Genomic DNA, 18567 nt, shown 5'->3' on the forward strand with positions numbered 1-18567 from the left:
CCTCTCCGATAGATCCTCCACGCCTTCAACGAGAGGCTGGTCGGTTCTTTTTTTCTTTCCTTTTTTGAACCCCTCGGTATGCAGAGATGGTCGTTACGGGGAGAAAGTCAGTCAGTCATCGCGCGGCCCCGTCCTCATGTTCTCTTCTGTATCCTAGCAGCGATTCTCGTCCGTAGTCGCGCGCATTCCCGTTCCTCCGCTACTGTCGCCGTGATCCTGCGCGGCATCACATCACATCACATCATATCCCACCGTATCGCCTTGCGCGCTTTTGTTCAGTAGTTGACTAGTAGGCCTACCGAATACCGAGGCGAAAGCTCGTGCAGCATGCTCCATTACTAGCCAACTACAACCGACCTACCGACCAATCTAACAATAGCGTTATACCGAAACGCACCCGGTGCAGATGGCTCGGGCTCAGCTGACTGCATGAGCACCGACAGTCCCGAGCCTGTCCATGCACGGCGCGTGCAACCGGAGGCGAGGCAGGCCCGTAGTATAGACTACATACGTTGCCTGAAGTGATTCAAGAAGAACATCATCGCTGTGCCCTGACTGTAGGAGGGACTTTCCCTTATTCCCTGGCATGCACTATAAAATCAATGCGCTCGATCTATGCCGTCATTCATCCACCAGTCTTCACACACCAAGGACGATGGCAACATCATGGTTTGCTTTGTTCTTCCCAGATTAGAGAAGAGGGGGCTATCTTAATGGGGTCAAGCTGCCTATATTTGATGCTGATCGCATAGCCTAGAGAAGCTACCCTTTGGTTATTGCATCACCTGCCCGCCTCCTCTTATTTATCAAAGCAGTAACCGCCTATCTAGAAAAAAACACCGTTCCCGGTGACATCACTCAATTAACCGTGACACCCGCAGCATCAATGTGTCTCCCGCTGTGGTTGTGTAACCTACTGTTATCGCCTCCCAACAACAGACCAAACCTCCCTCTCATCTCTACACACACACACACACACACACACACACACACACACACACACACACACACACACACACACACACACACACACACACACACACACACACACACACACACACACACACACACACACACACACACACACACACACACACACACACACACACACACACACACACACACACACACACACACACACACACACACCATTGGAGGCTGCAGAGGGAGGGACGGCTTATAATAATGGCTGGAATGGAGCTAATGGAATGGCATCAAACACCTGGAAACCATGGAAACCACGTGTTTGATGTATTTGATAACATACCACTCAGTGGCAACCGGTCCTTCAGGGCAGGTGGGGAAGAGCCCCACTTGTTTAGCTAAAATATGTTTTTTTTTTTTATCATTGACTTTATAGAGCCGCATTATAAACATGGTCTCTTTTTTGCTTTCTGGAGCAGCTCAAAATGCAGGTGTTTCAGTCTAGCTCAGTGCTTTCTGTTGTGGTGGGGCAGCCAACGAAAATATGGAGTGTAGGGATTGGTAATGTTCTGTAGTTGCGCCGTGATTGGCTCAGTGTTCTATCACTCATGGGGACAACGTCACTGCAAAATCTATGGGGAGAGCTCGAAAATTCCATCCCCTTGGGTGCTGCCATATATTTACATTAGAAGTGCCCATCCAAGAAGGATCAAGGTTACCGGCCACAGATAAAATGACATCAAATCACGTTATATCTATCGTAGATTTGATTTGACTGATCATGTCAACATACTTTCCAAATCTTAGCTAGCAAGCTGGACAAGCAGTCATCGTCATAAATCAAGTCGACAATTTACTGGCAAATCCTTTTCCATCCTTGTCATATGAAGAGAAATGATAGATAAAATGTATCGGTGCTCATCAGCCAATTCAACAATGAGTGGTTGGGAACGAATCAGAGGCTAACTGTAAGTGTTGCAAAGCAATCACTAGCCTGCTATTCAGTGGGAGTGAGAGTGTGGTCCAAGTTTGGGTTTAAGGGTCTCTTTTCCAAGCTTAAATGGATAAACATTCTCATGCCTTGGGCCAGAAAAGGTTGAAAACATTGGCCATGCTGTCAATCCAGCATGATTTAAGCCGTGTTCAAAACAACTGGAAATTTGGAACAGGGAAATGTCAGACCAGTGAGTTCAAGACAACTTGGAACTTGGAAAAAACGAGCTCCGACTGGGAAAAAAATGTTTTGAACAGTCATCCAACTCGGAATTCCAAGTCGGGAACTCCGGCCTCTTTCTAGATCAGACCGAGATGCAGACAGTTCGAAGTAACAAAACTTTATTACAAAAATGGGGCAGGCAAACGACAAGTCAAGGGCAGGCAGAGGTCTGTAATCCAGAGCAGAGTCCGAAAGGTACAGAACGGCAGACAGAGGTCAGTAAATCCAGAGCAGTGTCACAGGGTACAGAACGACAGGCAGGCTCAGGGCCGGTAGAATGGTCAAAACCGGGAAAACTAGAAAACAGGGACAAGAGAGAAAAACAGGAGTAGGGGAAAACCGCTGGTTGGCTTGATGGGACAAGGCGAATTGGCAACAGACAAACAGAAAACACAGGTATAAATACACAGGGGATAATGGGGAAGATGTGCGACACCTGGAGGGGGGTGGAGACAAGCACAAGACAGGTGAAACAGATCAGGGTGTGACAGCTCCGACATGAAGATCACTAACGTCGTCATGATTCAACCTTTTTTTTCAGAGTTCCAAGTTGTCTTGAAAGCACCATAAATCCAGAGAATTCCAGACTTTGCTGACAAAATTTGCCCTCAAGAGGGACCGCCGCACCACCTTCCTGTTCAAGTGAGCACAACACACCAAGGTGTGTCAAAAAATGTCCTGTATGCTGCTGCATAAATTACGTAATATGCCAGGGAGATATGTATACTGTAGCTAAGAAAGTAATACTAAGTGTGTGTTGTGTCGTAAGCTGTTAGTAGCCCATGTGTCTCACCCTAATGATTTGGTCCCTTTCCCCCTCATAACTTTGCCTACTGTTCTGACTTGGTGTTGCACATGTAGCCTATAGCCTGTTTTAGAGAAATGTAATTATTGAATATTGCAAGAGCTTTCATTTGCTGCTTATATGCTCCATTTATTTATCATTTGGTTCTGACTTGGTGTACAGGGAGAATACTGTAAGAACGGCCTATGTTCTGAATTTTGGCGCTGTACATTTCAAAAGTGTTGAACAAATAGTTATATTGACTACGTCCGTCCTAGCTCGTTCATTAATGTCTTAATCTAAATAAGGGATTGCCTCTTATCCATTTGTCGTTCCCTTATGCCATAGTTTTTACATCTCTATTGTCAGTAGAAACCACATTTGATTAAGCAAGTCAGCCATATCAGCTATGTTTGATAAAAGGCAGTAAATGGGGCTGAATGAACTATTTCGCTGCCAGACAAGGCTCCACTGATAGCCAGGTGTAGCGGTGGTAAGGATTCACTCCATGGTGCTGAAAACAAAGCTCCGTGTCGGGACAGCTTTATGTAGGCCCTAACAGTTTGTGGGCTCTGTTTGTCACCGTTATTGTGCAATTAATATATTGTTTAGTGTTGTGTAGTGGCTTTGCTGGTATGCATCTAAAATTGGTTTGGGGATTTTGCCCCACCATGATTTACATACTAAAATCACCACTGACTCAGCTTCAGCCATTACCACAAGCCCGTCCTCCCCATCTAAGGTGCCACCAACCTCCTGTGACTCACACTAATGCAAGCAAGCAGGCGCACACACACCTGCCCCATCTATCTCTCCCTTCCCTTCTACATTTTGCCTTTTTAATTAAATCTATCACTGCTTTATAATATGGATGTACATGATGATTCATGTCTGTCAAATATAAAAGATAAAAGGTTAAAGGGAATGTTGGCATATCGGAAATCACTTTTAGTTTAACTAATTTATCTTAGGAAAGTTATATAGCCCTACTATTCGATTATAGGTAGAATGACTCCAGGTAAACTATCGTCTCGTATAGATCAAATACTATTCTACTGCGAAAATGTCCCATAAATGTCTGTCGAGAGCTGCAAATGATAAAACATGAGGAAATGTCGCCCCCGTGCGAACATTAGTTATTTTCATTTCACACACACCCAGGACTCACACACTGTGACGTCACAATTGCCGTCTGTTACGCGGGAATCACAAACTGATACAAAATAACCGGCGCGTCACCTGCTACTGTCCTTCCCGCTTTCACAGCGTTTACGTCGTCTGATCAAGCGCAGAGAACTGCACCGTCTTTTACAGGTTCATTATTTAATTGATTTACATGATTTTCGTAAATGAATCCACAGTTATTAGTGGGCTATAGGCCTGCCATTTAAAAGGCCCAGTGCAGTCCAAATGAAGTTTTCCTGTATGTTATATAATAATGTACAACAGCTGATGAAACTAACACTGTAAAAGTGAGCGTTTTTGTATCGGTGTTATTTCCTGATAGTTGCTTATTGAGCGTCTGCTAAATGACTTAAATGTAAATGTACATAGGACCTTCTAATCAGGTGGTTTGCATAGGCGGGAGTTTCGGTTTTTCATGTTGACATCATCATGCGGGAGTTCCAATCCTCACTATTCAGCGTTACCCTCCCCACTCAGACATTCCTAGCTAAATTCTTGCTTTTAAAATAGTTTTTTTGGTAAAAAGCTACACTACCAGTCAAAACTTTTAGAACACCTCCTCATTCAAGGGTTTTTCTTTATTCTTAACATTTTCTACGTTGTAGAATAATAGTGAAGAAATCAAAACTATGAAATAACACATATGGAATCATGTAGTAACAGTAACCAAAAAAGTATTTAACAAATCAAAATATATTTTATATTTGAGATTCTTCAAATAGCCTTTTCCCTGATTACAGCTTTGCACACTCATGGCATTCTCTCAACCAGCTTCATGAGGTCGTCACCTGGAATGCATTTCAATTAACAGGTGTGCCTTCTTAAAAGTTAATTTGTGGAATTTCTTTCCTTCTTGAGCCAACCAGTTGTGTTGTGACATGGTATGGGTGGTATACAGAAGATAGCCCTATTTGGTAAAAGACCATGTCCATATTATGGCAAGAACAGTTCAAATAAGCAAAGAGAAACTATAGTCCATCATTGTTTAAGACATGTAGGTCAGACAATACAGAACATTTCAAGAACTTTGAAAGTTTCTTCAAGTGCAGTCGCAAAAACCATCAAGCGCTATGATGAAATTGGCTCTCATGAGGACCGCCACAGGAAAGGAAGACCCAGAGTTACCTCTGCTGCAGAGTTTATTAGTGTTACCAGCCTCAGAAATTGCTGTCCTAATAAATGCTTCACAGAGTTCAAGTAACAGACACATCTCAACATCAACTGTTCACAGGAGACTGCTGCAAAGAAACCACTAGTAAAGGACACCAATAATAAGAGACTTGCTTGGGCCAAGAAACACGAGCAATGCACATTAGACTGGTGGAAATTTGTCCTTTGGTCTGGTGTCCAAATTTGAGATTTTTGGTTCCAACCGCCGTGTCTTTGTGAGACGCTGTGTGAGTGAACGGATGATCTCTGCATGTGTATTTCCCACCATAAAGCATGGAGGAGGAGGTGTTATAGTGTGAGGGTGCTTTGGTAGTGACACACTTAACCAGCATGGCTACCACAGCATTCTGCAGCGATACGCCATCCCATCTGGTTTGGGCTTAGTGGGACTATCATTTGTTTATCAACAGGACAATGACCCAACACACCACCAGGCTGTGTAAGGGCTATTTTACCAAGAAGGAGAGTGATGGAGTGCTGCATCAGATGACCTGGCCTCCACAATCCCCCGACCTCAACCAAATTGAGATGGTTTGGGATAAGTCGGACCGGACCGCTGAGTGAAGGAAAAGCAGGCAACAAGTGCTCAGCATATGTGTGAACTCCTTCAAGACTGTTGGAAAAGCATTCCAGGTGAAACTGGTTGAGAGAATGCCAAGAATGTGCAAAGCTGTCAAGGCAAAGGGTGGCTATTTGAAGATTCTCAAATATAAAATATATTTGGATTTGTTTAACAGTTTTTTGGTTACTATACGATTCCATATGTGTTATTTCATAGTTTTTATGTTTTCACTATTATTCTACATGTAGAAAATATTTAAAATAAATAAAAACCCTTCGGCTGATTTTAATATAAATCTATTACAGTACGGTACTTCATTGTTAACAATAATTTATTTGATATTGACTTAAAATGACTGCATTGGGCCTATAACATTTTTATTTTAGAGTCAGGCAGATATTGCAAGAATGAGGTTAAAATACCATTTTCTTTTCACCATACAGGTGTTTTTGTTGTCACTGGTTCCCATTCTGGGTTTAGAATGTCTCACACAGGTAAAACAGTGGTCATCCCTCCAGAGCTCCCCGGCATTCTGAAGCAGTTCACCAAGGACGCCATCCGGACACAACCTGAAGACCTGCTGGAATGGGCCACACTGTGAGTAGCTTGAAGTTATGCCTAGCCACTGATCCAAGCTCAGTTTAGTATTGTAGCTTCTGAGAGGAGAAGGATGAAAGTTGGCCCTTGACCTCGTCTGCTTCCCAAATGGAACCCTATTCATTACATAGTGCACTACTTTTGACCAGGGCCCATAGGGGACAAAGTCCACTGATCTAAGGTCAGTTGTAGCTGAACTGTGTGGAATATATGCCTGCATACACTCACTACAGTCCTCCAAGACCAGGATTCCTGTTCTGCTGTATTAAACCCAGTATTGTGCTGGTATGCATGTCTGCTACAGGTACTTCAGTGCTCTGGTCCAGGGAAAGACGTTACCTGTGAACAGGACACCAGACAAAGTGGTAACCCCCAACACCATGGACCTCACACCTGAGGTACTCACCACAATGCACGAAAAGGTACCGGGCCACACACACAAACACACCACAGCTAGACACACACACGCATGACTCACGCGTGTGCACACACACACACATAAATGTGAACCCTCTCTGTCTCTGTCCCCGTCTCCCTACCCCCTTCTCTCCCTCCCTCCCCTTCACAGCTACATAAGAATGGCACAGTCAGTAAGAAGGAGGTGAGCAAGCTGTGGCGGTCGTTAGGATTGGCTGACGACCTTCTCAGACACATCATGACAGTGGGCTGCTTCGGAGACCAACTCGACTGGATAAAATTCTTCGCCCTGGGCTGCAGCTATCTGGGAGGGGTACATATGATGTTGTGCACGCATGCAAGCACACACTCATGCATGCACGTTGCACACACACACACACACACACACACACACACACACACACACACACACACACACACACACACACACACACACACACACACACACACACACACACACACACACACACACACACACACACACACACTTAATAACATACAGACATTATCAAATGACCTTTGGGCCCGTTATCTTGGTGACCTCTGACTTCTCTCTGGCAGACGATCAAGAACGCCATGACCCACGCGCTGTACATCCTGAACTCAGACAGCTCTTGTAAGCCAGTTACACAGTGAAAACAAAAGCTCCCAAGTACCAGGAGACACAGGTGTGAGAAACAAAATTGCACAAAATGTGTGAACTGTCTGTCTGTCTGTCCAGACGCCTGCGTCCCCTTCGAGACCTTCCGCTTCCTTTACTCCTACCTGGCAGCGGTGGACAAAGAGGTGTCCCAGGCCCAGATAGACCGAACCATTACCTACTTGGAGGCTCAGGCGTGAGTTGAACAGTTACACAACTACACGAAAAACAACACAGCTACACAGCTATACAACTACACAACAACACATCAACAAAAAACTACACAGCTGCAAAACAACTACACAACAACTTAACAGAGACACAACAACTACACAACAACACAGCAGTTACACAGTGAAAACAAAAGCTCCCAAGTACCAGGAGACACAGGTGTGAGAAACAAAATTGCACAAAATGTGTGTATCTCTGACTGTCTGTCTGTCTGTCTGTCTCTCAGGAAGGCGCGTGATGGGATGGTGAAGGTGTCAGACTTCGTCAACAGTCGTAAAGTGCGTTTGGGATAGACTCACCCTCTTTCCCCTTTAGAACTTTGTTCTAATAAAGATGGTTCCAAAGAAAAACTCTGTTATTGCATCAATATCAGAGGACAGTGTTTGTGTATATCCTCCATCAATATCAGAGGACAGTGTTTGTGTATATCCTCCATCAATATCAGAGGACAGTGTTTGTGTATATCCTCCATCAATATCAGAGGACAGTGTTTGTGTATAATATCCTCCATCAATATCAGAGGACAGTGTTTGTGTATATCCTCCATCAATATCAGAGGACAGTGTTTGTGTATATCCTCCATCAATATCAGAGGACAGTGTTTGTGTATATCCTCCATCAATATCAGAGGACAGTGTTTGTGTATATCCTCCATCAATATCAGAGGACAATATCCTCCATCAATATCAGAGGACAGTGTTTGTGTATATCCTCCATCAATATCAGAGGACAGTGTTTGTGTATATCCTCCATCAATATCAGAGGACAGTGTTTGTGTATATCCTCCATCAATATCAGAGGACAGTGTTTGTGTATATCCTCCATCAATATCAGAGGACAGTGTTTGTGTATATCCTCCATCAATATCAGAGGACAATATCCTCCATCAATATCAGAGGACAGTGTTTGTGTATAATATCCTCCATCAATATCAGAGGACAGTGTTTGTGTATATCCTCCATCAATATCACAGGACAGTGTTTGTGTATAATATCCTCCATCAATATCCTCCATCAATATCAGAGGACAGTGTTTGTGTATATCCTCCATCAATATCAGAGGACAGTGTTTTGTATAATATCCTCCATCAATATCAGAGGACAGTGTTTGTGTATATCCTCCATCAATATCAGAGGACAGTGTTTGTGTATATCCTCCATCAATATCAGAGGACAGTGTTTGTGTATATCCTCCATCAATATCAGAGGACAGTGTTTGTGTATATCCTCCATCAATATCAGAGGACAGTGTTTGTGTATATCCTCCATCAATATCAATATCCATCATATCAGAGGACAGTGTTTGTGTATAATATCCTCCATCAATATCAGAGGACAGTGTTTGGTATATCCTCCATCATCCTCCATCAATATCAGAGGACAGTGTTTGTGTATATCCTCCATCAATATCAGAGGACAGTGTTTGTGTATATCCTCCATCAATATCAGAGGACAGTGTTTTGTATATCCTCCCTCCATCAATATCCAGTGTTTGTGTATATCCTCCATCAATATCAGAGGACAGTGTTTGTGTATATCCTCCATCAATATCAGAGGACAGTGTTTGTGTATATCCTCCATCAATATCAGAGGACAGTGTTTGTGTATATCCTCCATCAATATCAGAGGACAGTGTTTGTGTATATCCTCCATCAATATCAGAGGACAGTGTTTTGTATATCCTCCATCAATATCAGAGGACAGTGTTTGTGTATATCCTCCATCAATATCAGAGGACAGTGTTTGTGTATATCCTCCATCAATATCAGAGGACAGTGTTTGTGTATATCCTCCATCAATATCAGAGGACAGTGTTTGTGTATATCCTCCATCAATATCAGAGGACAGTGTTTGTGTATATCCTCCATCAATATCAGAGGACAGTGTTTGTGTATATCCTCCATCAATATCAGGACAGTGTTTGTGTATCCTCCATCAATATCAGAGGACATCAATATCAGAGGACAGTGTTTGTGTATATCCTCCATCAATATCAGAGGACAGTGTTTGTGTATATCCTCCATCAATATCAGAGGACAGTGTTCAGAGGACAGTGTTTGTGTATATCCTCCATCAATATATCCTCCATCAATATCAGAGGACAGTGTTTGTGTATATCCTCCATCAATATCAGAGGACAGTGTTTGTGTATATCCTCCATCAATATCAGAGGACAGTGTTTGTGTATTACATGAAGTGAAAAGTCATCACTGATTGAGGCTGCCACAAGAGGCCATAAACACATAGTAAAAGGCAAACATAGAGATTAATAGAGGACTCTAGTTCCCAAAAGCCCGTTTTAGCATAGGCAACACTATCATGGGACACATACAATGTTGCGTTCTCTAACTATCTCTAGTCCAAGCCAAATCCTGAGAGATTGGTCACTGTCGTATTTGTCAGATTAATACATTGTATAAGATTTGTATTATTGCAGAGATGGGAGGATTCAAGGAAACAGACAGAGTTGCACTTAATTTTTAAAAAATGAAAACATATAGACAGAGTTAAGATAACTGGTTTACTGTTGATAAAATAGGCAACAGGTGTTCTCAAACGTTTTCATGTCTGACCAGGTAGGTGGACGTAATTAAAAAAAAAATCTGGTCCGGACAGTTGTGCTACAGATATATTTGGCCTAATGTATGGGATATATACAGAATAATCCTTTCTCTTTATTTTAGTGGATAATCACCCGTTGAAGTGTCTTGGGGTAAGGAATGTCCCTCAGTCGAGCACCTGAGTCCATTTTGTTCAAGCTGAGCTGAAGCGTGTTTTGGTACACTTTCTTTCAATGTGTGATACATTGTTTGATAATGATGTTGCAAATTGTTTAGCTACACTGTGCTCTGCTGAACATCACTCTAGGTCAAGTATAGATAAGGCGTGCCCTACTGAACACTGGTGAGAAAAGAAGATGATAGACGTGTTCAAACCAATATACAAGATGTTCGTTGGTTGCGTCAGGAAAAGTTATGCTATTCGGTTGGATTTACGTTTTTAGGGCGGGTTTAGTTTTCGGATACGGAAGAGGAAGGAGCTATGTTTTGAAAGCATTGTCGGAAGTTTAGAAAGTTACGAAAAAGGGACTCGTTTAAATAATTTTACATGACATTATTTACATAGGGAAGTGATACTATTAAAATACATCCTAATTCTATTTTAACAACGTGCGTGTCACTAATTGAACGAAGGCAGTTTGGGAGAGGAAACTAACATCGCTACGTTGTCAAAGCAAGCACACGCTAGATATCAACTAGTTAAACGTTTTTGAATTGTATTACTTGACTTTTACCAAGATGGACATACAACACCGGCAGCGTCCGGTCAAACCGGACCAGAGTTTTTGGGACAACCGAAGACAGTGGACCGCAAGGATTTTCTCCATGCTCTGCTGTGCAATGGTGATGTCGGTCGTTGCAGTATTCTGCGCCTTTGTTTACCTCATCTTGAAAGGTACATCGTCTGTCAAGAATTACAGAATTCTAGTCGCGCATGCGCGGATGAAGACCCTCTTGGACAGTAGCTGAATGATATTGCTTTCTGTTAATTGTTATGTAAATATGTCATCTTGTCACTTCTGTATACTGTTTGTTGTGTGTTTGTGTTTCAGAGATGCAGAATGAGAGAGTGATTGGAGAGGATGGCTCAGAGGTTAGACTCCTAGGCAAGTACAGGTCTGTTCACAAAAGTTCATACACACAGCCTCCAGAATAGAAAATTAACTAAACATGTTCCTCTCCCCTTCCCCCCCCGCCCCACCTCTCTCTCTCCCTCCCCTCCGCCCCACCTCTCTCTCTCCCTCCCCTCCGCCCCACCTCTCTCTCTCCCCTTTACCCCCCCTTCTCTCTCCCTCTGTATCTCTCTCCTCCCCATCTCTGTAGGGTTCTGGAGTGTTCTGGTCATGTCGGTGCTAGCAGGGTTCTGCTGCTGTAGCTTCACATGGACCATCACCTACTTTGACTCTTTTGAGCCCGGCACGTTCCCCCAACGCCCCTGTCCCCTGGCCACCTCAGGTAACACGCGCACACACACGGCTCATAATAATGGCTGGAAAAGAGTCAATGGAATGATATCAGGCATATCAAACATGTGGTTACCATGTAGTTGATACCATTCCACTGACTCCATTCCAGCCATTATTATGAGCCGTCCTCCCCTCAGAAGCCTCTACTGACTAACCTACATTCCATAACTCTTCCACTGGCCTTAGCCTAATTCTCTCGTCCTTTTCCTAAATCCTCTTGTTCCATCGCTCCCTGTTGTCTCCCAAGCCCAGATAGCAGGACACACACGTGTGTAAAGAGAATGATGCCATATAGAGAGCTTGGGACTATAATGTTCTATCTGTATTTTAGTCAACATGTAGTTATTGAAACAGCCTTGTTCTGTTCAATACCATATAGTAGTCTAAATACCTCAGTTCAAAATTGCTGACATCTTTTAAACCAATGAGGGTTCAAAACTTTAAAGCCAATTATCTCAGAATCATCTTTTTCCAGATAGACAGCTTGAGACTGTAGGGTTCTATGTGTTACCACCCTTGATGTCTAATTGCGTGTGCGTGTGTGTGTGTGTGTGTGTGTGTGTGTGTGTGTGTGTGTGTGTGTGTGTGTGTGTGTGTGTGTGTGTGTGTGTGTGTGTGTGTGTGTGTGTGTGTCTCAGGCAGGTGACAGGTCACTCCTTCCACATGAGCTACAGTGTGGCGGTCCTAAATGGCATTGTAGCGGCGATCACCATCATCTGGAGCCTTACCTGACCTTACCCACAACCCCCTGTTCTACCTGACCTTACCCACAACCCCCTGTTCTACCTGACCTTACCCACAACCCCCTGTTCTACCTGACCTTACCCACAACCCCTGTTCTACCTGACCTTACCCACAACCCCTGTTCTACCTGATCTTACCCACAACCCCTGTTTAACCTGATCTTACCCACAACCCCCTGTTCTACCTGACCTTACCACAACCCCTGTTCTACCTGACCTTACCCACAACCCCCTGTTCTACCTGACCTTACCCACAACCCCTGTTCTACCTGACCTTACTCACAACCCCCTGTTTAACCTGATCTTACCCACAACCCCCTGTTCTACCTGATCTTACCCACAACCCCCTGTTTAACCTGATCTTACCCACAACCCCTGTTCTACCTGACCTTACCTCACAACCCCTGTTTACCTGATCTTACCCACAACCCCCCTGTTTAACCTGATCTTACCCACAACCCCTGTTCTACCTGACCTTACCCACAACCCCTGTTTAACCTGATCTTACCCACAACCCCCTGTTCTACCTGATCTTACCCACAACCCCTGTTCTACCTGACCTTACCCACAACCCCCTGTTCTACCTGACCTTACCCACAACCCCCTGTTCTACCTGACCTTACCCACAACCCCCTGTTCTACCTGACCTTACCCACAACCCCTGTTCTAACTGACCTTACCCACAACCCCTGTTCTACCTGACCTTACCCACAACCCCCTGTTCTACCTGACCTTACCCACAACCCCCTGTTCTACCTGACCTTACCCACAACCCCTGTTCTACCTGACCTTACCCACAACCCCTGTTCTACCTGACCCTACTCACAACATTTACATTTAAGTCATTTAGCAGACGCTACCCACAACCCCCTTATCCAGAGCGACTTACCCTGTTCTACCTGACCTGACCTTACTCACAACCCCTGTTCTACCTGACCTTACCCACAACCCCTGTTCTACCTGACCTTACCCACAACCCCTGTTCTACCTGACCTTACCACAACCCCTGTTCTACCTGATCTTACCCACAACCCCGTTCTACCTGACCTTACTCACAACCCCCTGTTCTACCTGACCTTACCCACAACCCCCTGCTCTGACCCACAACCCTCTCACCTTACCCAGAACCCCTTGTTCTACCTGACTTTACCCACAATCTTTTCCATGTGTATGTGTACATATCAAGAGAAGCAGTAGAACATGATGTGATACTATGAGACAATGTGTCCAGTACTAAAGTCAGCCTCACTCACTAGCTCCTTGTCATTTGGTTCTCCATGCTGTCCTCTTCTTGGCCAAGTCCCAGGCTGATGAAGTGTCGAGTCCCAGGTTTCTACAAAGTCAGGATACCTTTTTTAATGTACTGTATATTGTGATATATCTAGCCTGAAGAGGTTTTTTTGTGCCAAATTAATGCTATAAAGAGAACATTTAAAATATGAAATGAGACTCACACATTCTAAATCTATAGTTTATTGTAAGTCTAATATATAACCTGTAGAGGTATTTTCCATGCAGTGTATCTGTGCATTTGACTGTTATTCTCACTGAACCACTGAATGATGCTTTCACTGTCTCTCCTTCCCATACTGATGTCTGTACTACTGAACAGTAAAGAAGCTCTCACCTGCCTTCTGTATATTTTCTCCTATCTGAAATGATGTCTCTTACACACACACACACACACACACACACACACACACACACACACACACACACACACACACACACACACACACACACACACACACACACACACACACACACACACACACACACACACACACACACACACACACACACACACACACACACACACACACACAGGCCCTCAGCAGGATGTCCATTCCTTCCTTGATCTCACCTTTATCCTCCTCACAGCACACCAACAACTCCTGGACACACACATAGGGAACAACTCCTGGACACACACATAGGGAACAACTCCTGGACACACACATAGGGAACAACTCCTGGACACACACATTGGGAACAACTCCTGGACACACATAAGGAACAACTCCTGGACACACACATAGGGAACAACTCCTGGACACACACATAGGGAACAACTCCTGGACACACATAGGGAACAACTCCTGGACACACATAAGGAACAACTCCTGGACACACACATAGGGAACAACTCCTGGATACACATAGGGAACAACTCCTGGACACACATAGGGAACAACTCCTGGACACACACATAGGGAACAACTCCTGGACACACATAAGGAACAACTCCTGGACACACACATAGGGAACAACTCCTGGACACACATAAGGAACAACTCCTGGACACACACATAGGGAACAACTCCTGGACACACACATAGGGAACAACTCCTGGACATATAGGGTACACATAGGGAACAACTCCTGGATACACATATAGGGAACAACTCCTGGATACACATAGGGAACAACTCCTGGACACACATAGGGAACAACTCCTGGACACACACATAGGGAACAACTCCTGGATACACATAGGGAACAACTCCTGGACACACATATAGGGAACAACTCCTGGACACACATATAGGAAACAACTCCTGGATACATACATAGGGATAAACTCCTGGATACACACATCAAAATCAAATTGTATAAGGCACATGCGCTGAATATAACAGGTATAATATAACCTTACAGTGAAATGCTTACTTACCAACAATGCAGTTTTAAAAAATACAGATAAGAATAATAAATAAAATAAACAAGTAATTGAAGAGCAGCAAGTAAAATAACAATAGCAAGACTATATACAGGGAAGTACCAGATATTTGAGGTAATATGTACATGTAGGTAGAGTTATTAAAGTGACTATGCATAGATGATAACAACAGAGAGTAGCAACGGTATAAAAGAGGGGGGGTCAATGCAAATAGTCTGGGTAGTCATTTGATTAGATGTTCAGGAGTCTTATGGCTTGGTGGGTAGAAGCTGATTAGAAACCTCTTGGACCTAGACTTGACACTCCAGTACCGCTTGCAGTGCGGTAGCAGAGAGAACAGTCTATGACTTGGGTGGCTGGAGTCTTTGACAATTTTTAGGGACTTCTACTGACACCGCCTGGTATAGAGGTCCTGGATGGCAGGAAGCTTGGCCCCAGTGATGTACTGGGCCATTCACACTACCCTCTGTAGTGCCTTGCTGTCGGAGGCCGAGCAGCTACCATACCAGGCATTGATGAAATCAGTCAGGATGCTCTCGATGGTGCAGCTGTAGAACCTTTTGAGGATCTGAGGACCCATGCCAAATCTTTTCTCCTGAGGGGGAAAAGGTTTTGTCGTGCCCTTTTCACAACACATAGGGAACAACTCCTGGATACACACATGGAACAACTCCTGGATACACACATAAGGTAGGAAATGAACAAAGGTGCTGTGATTCAATTCAGTTAACTTTATTCATCCCAGAGGGGCTGTTGTTGCTGGCAGGATTAACATACACTAATAATAAACACAACCAACAGTACAATACAATACAGGCAGACAGTAATACAGTGTGTCATGACGTTGGCCTGGGGGGAGGTTTATGACAGTCATAAATACCTCTTCCCCACTTTTTCCTCTCTCTCTACCCTACTGATGTGACATTTGCAAAACCCTTGGTTAACATAGAGATTCTGGGAACATCAGAAGGTGGGGGGAAATGAACTATATGGTACTTAATGAATATGACGTCAGTTCGGTTGTCATCTGAGACATTCTCATCAATGATAAGATGACATAAACTCTACAGTGGAAAGTCTACACATCAGAGTTATCAGATACACATGGAATTGTTGTTCAATTTAAATGTTTGAATATGAAATTATTCGTGATGGGATGAAATGTGATTTTAGCTTCTAAAATGTGAGATTTGGGTTTTCATAAGGTTAGGGCCCTGCTCAATCAGTGGCCCGGCCCGCCCCTGTGAAGGGACATGGGCTATAAAACTTTTGAAACACGCCCTCCTCTTCCTTCCTATATAAAGCCTTGACGACAATATTAACCTCCTGTTCCGAAAAGATGTGAGGACGACGGTCCGATGTCAGAATGGTTCAGACAATAACTACAGAACGAAGCCAACATCAGCGTGAGCTTTGGTTGTGAATGGTATGAACTTTGAACTCTTATTCACTACTCTTAATCACTACAGAAGTGATACCTCAACCTAGCCGTTGAGTTAGCAACAGCCGCTGCAAACGAGGGTTAGGAAGGAACAGGCAGAGTATCCCATCTACCAAACAACGACGTTACTACAACGTATTCAATTTACCAGCAGAGACATTCTTCAAAGGATCCTGTTGGGCAACACGGCCTTCCATTTACCACCAACCTACCGAAGCGCAGCTCAGAGTAAATATTTATTGCATTTTCCTTTTCGGGCGGTCATTTAGAATGCATAAGATACTGTATTTACAATAGCACAGCTTCTCCCTTTGTTCCTCAGTCTTCTCGCTCTTTCACTCAAACCCAGGCCCTTTTTTTTGTGTAACAAGCTGTCATGTCTGTTCCGCCCGCTAGGGCAGATATGATTTAATTATGTGTATGTGCAATTCTGTGTGATTAGTTAGGTATTTAGTAAATAAACAATTAAACCCAATTTCGTATTGCTGATTCAACTTGTGAGCCAGGGTTCGTGCAGATAACCAAGAATTTACAGCTTTCAGATGAGACTGAATTAAGATGGCGATTAATATTGACTGCTATTGATGTAAAATATTACTAGGTCTTTAAGAGTTTATTCAGAAGATAACAGCTCTATAAATATTATTTTGTGGTGCCCCAACTCTCTAGTTAATTACATTTACATGATTAGCTCAATCAGGTGATATTAATTACGGATAAATTATTTTATAGAATAGCATGTCATATCACTTAATCCGGCATAGCCAAAGACACGACAAGTGTAATGGATATAGTACCGTCCAGAAATAGTCCATAGTGCAAATACAACAGTCCATACATCCCAGAATATAGTTTTAATCTACATTGGTAGTGTAGGCAGTTTGAGCTCAGTCAGTCCATGACCAAAGATGCTCCACTCTCTCTCCCACTCTCTTGGGTCCAGAGCTCTTCTAGTACACCTCAATCTCTGTCAGTCCCCATCCAGATACCCCATGCTCTCCTCCACAGCTTCTCTGTCTCCTCCACAGCTTCTCTATGTCTCCCACGCAGTCCTACACAAATTATCTCTTTGTCTCCTACTCTCTCCTCCACAGCTTATCTATGTCTCCTTCTCTCTCCTCCACAGCTTATCTATGTCTCCTTCTCTCTCCTCCACAGCTTATCTATGTCTCCTTCTCTCTCCTCCACAGCTTATCTGTCTCCTTCTCTCTCCTCCACAGCTTATCTGTCTCCTTCTCTCTCCTCCACAGCTTATCCCTGTCTCCTACTCTCTCCTCCACAGCTTATCTGTCTCCTACTCTCTCCTCCACAGCTTATCTGTCTCCTTCTCTCTCCTCCACAGCTTATCTCTCCTCCACAGCTTATCCCTGTCTCCTCTCTCCTCCACAGCTTATCTCTCCTCCACAGCTTATCTATGTCTCCTTCTCTCTCCTCCACAGCTTATCTCTGTCTCCTCTCTCCTCCACAACATATCTCTCTGTATCCTCTTTCCTCCACAGCTTCTCTGTCCTACACAGCTTCTCTCTCCTTCTCTCTCCTCCACAGCTTCTCTGTCTCCTACTCTCTCCTCCACAGCGTATCTCTCCTCCACAGCTTATCTCTGTCTCCTACTCTCTCAACTCTGTTGGGTCCAGCACTACTGTAGTACACCTCCACCATGGCATCTTTGGAGGTCAGTAAGGTGACCACGCTCTCGGTCCTTGTGATGAGGTCATAGCCCAGGCAGAACACACTGAACAGCACAGCGAGCCCCAGCACAAAAATCGCAATCTGCACCACGTGAACAGACTCCTCTCGCCAGCCCCATCTATTACCACCCCTGGGGAGAAGACATAACAGCAGGCACCTACGATAGCGTTCCCCACACATCTGGCACTACAGAAGAACATTTGACCTGTCCTGCCATTAGCTCTCCACACCCTGAAATACGTCTTAGGGAAGTTCAAGACAG

General features: G+C 44.0%; 1 protein-coding gene and 1 pseudogene across 1 annotated transcript; both read left to right on the forward strand.

Moving 5' to 3' along the window:
- Positions 1 to 4122: 4122 nt before the first annotated feature.
- LOC124018913 (ropporin-1-like) lies at positions 4123 to 7491 on the forward strand. Its single transcript, XM_046334242.1, has 5 exons — positions 4123 to 4238; positions 6322 to 6438; positions 6743 to 6860; positions 7007 to 7168; positions 7417 to 7491. The coding sequence occupies exons 2-5, from the start codon at positions 6323 to 6325 to the stop codon at positions 7489 to 7491; spliced, it is 471 nt and encodes a 156-aa protein (XP_046190198.1). The 5' UTR covers positions 4123 to 4238; position 6322.
- A 3195-nt stretch (positions 7492 to 10686) lies between these two features.
- LOC124018933 lies at positions 10687 to 12638 on the forward strand (annotated as a pseudogene).
- The last annotated feature ends 5929 nt before the right edge of the window (positions 12639 to 18567 follow it).

Source organism: Oncorhynchus gorbuscha, unplaced genomic scaffold (assembly GCF_021184085.1).
Source record: "Oncorhynchus gorbuscha isolate QuinsamMale2020 ecotype Even-year unplaced genomic scaffold, OgorEven_v1.0 Un_scaffold_590, whole genome shotgun sequence".
NCBI classification, from domain to species: Eukaryota; Metazoa; Chordata; class Actinopteri; order Salmoniformes; family Salmonidae; genus Oncorhynchus; species Oncorhynchus gorbuscha.

Bases quoted from the DNA above. Each gene is read 5' to 3' on its own strand.
- LOC124018913 (XM_046334242.1), top strand. From the start codon at position 6,323: ATGTCTCACACAGGTAAAACAGTGGTCATCCCTCCAGAGCTCCCCGGC. The intron at 6,439-6,742 runs GTGAGTAGCTTG...TGTCTGCTACAG, and splicing joins CTGCTGGAATGGGCCACACT to GTACTTCAGTGCTCTGGTCC. The intron at 7,169-7,416 runs GTACATATGATG...TCTCTCTGGCAG, and splicing joins GCTGCAGCTATCTGGGAGGG to ACGATCAAGAACGCCATGAC.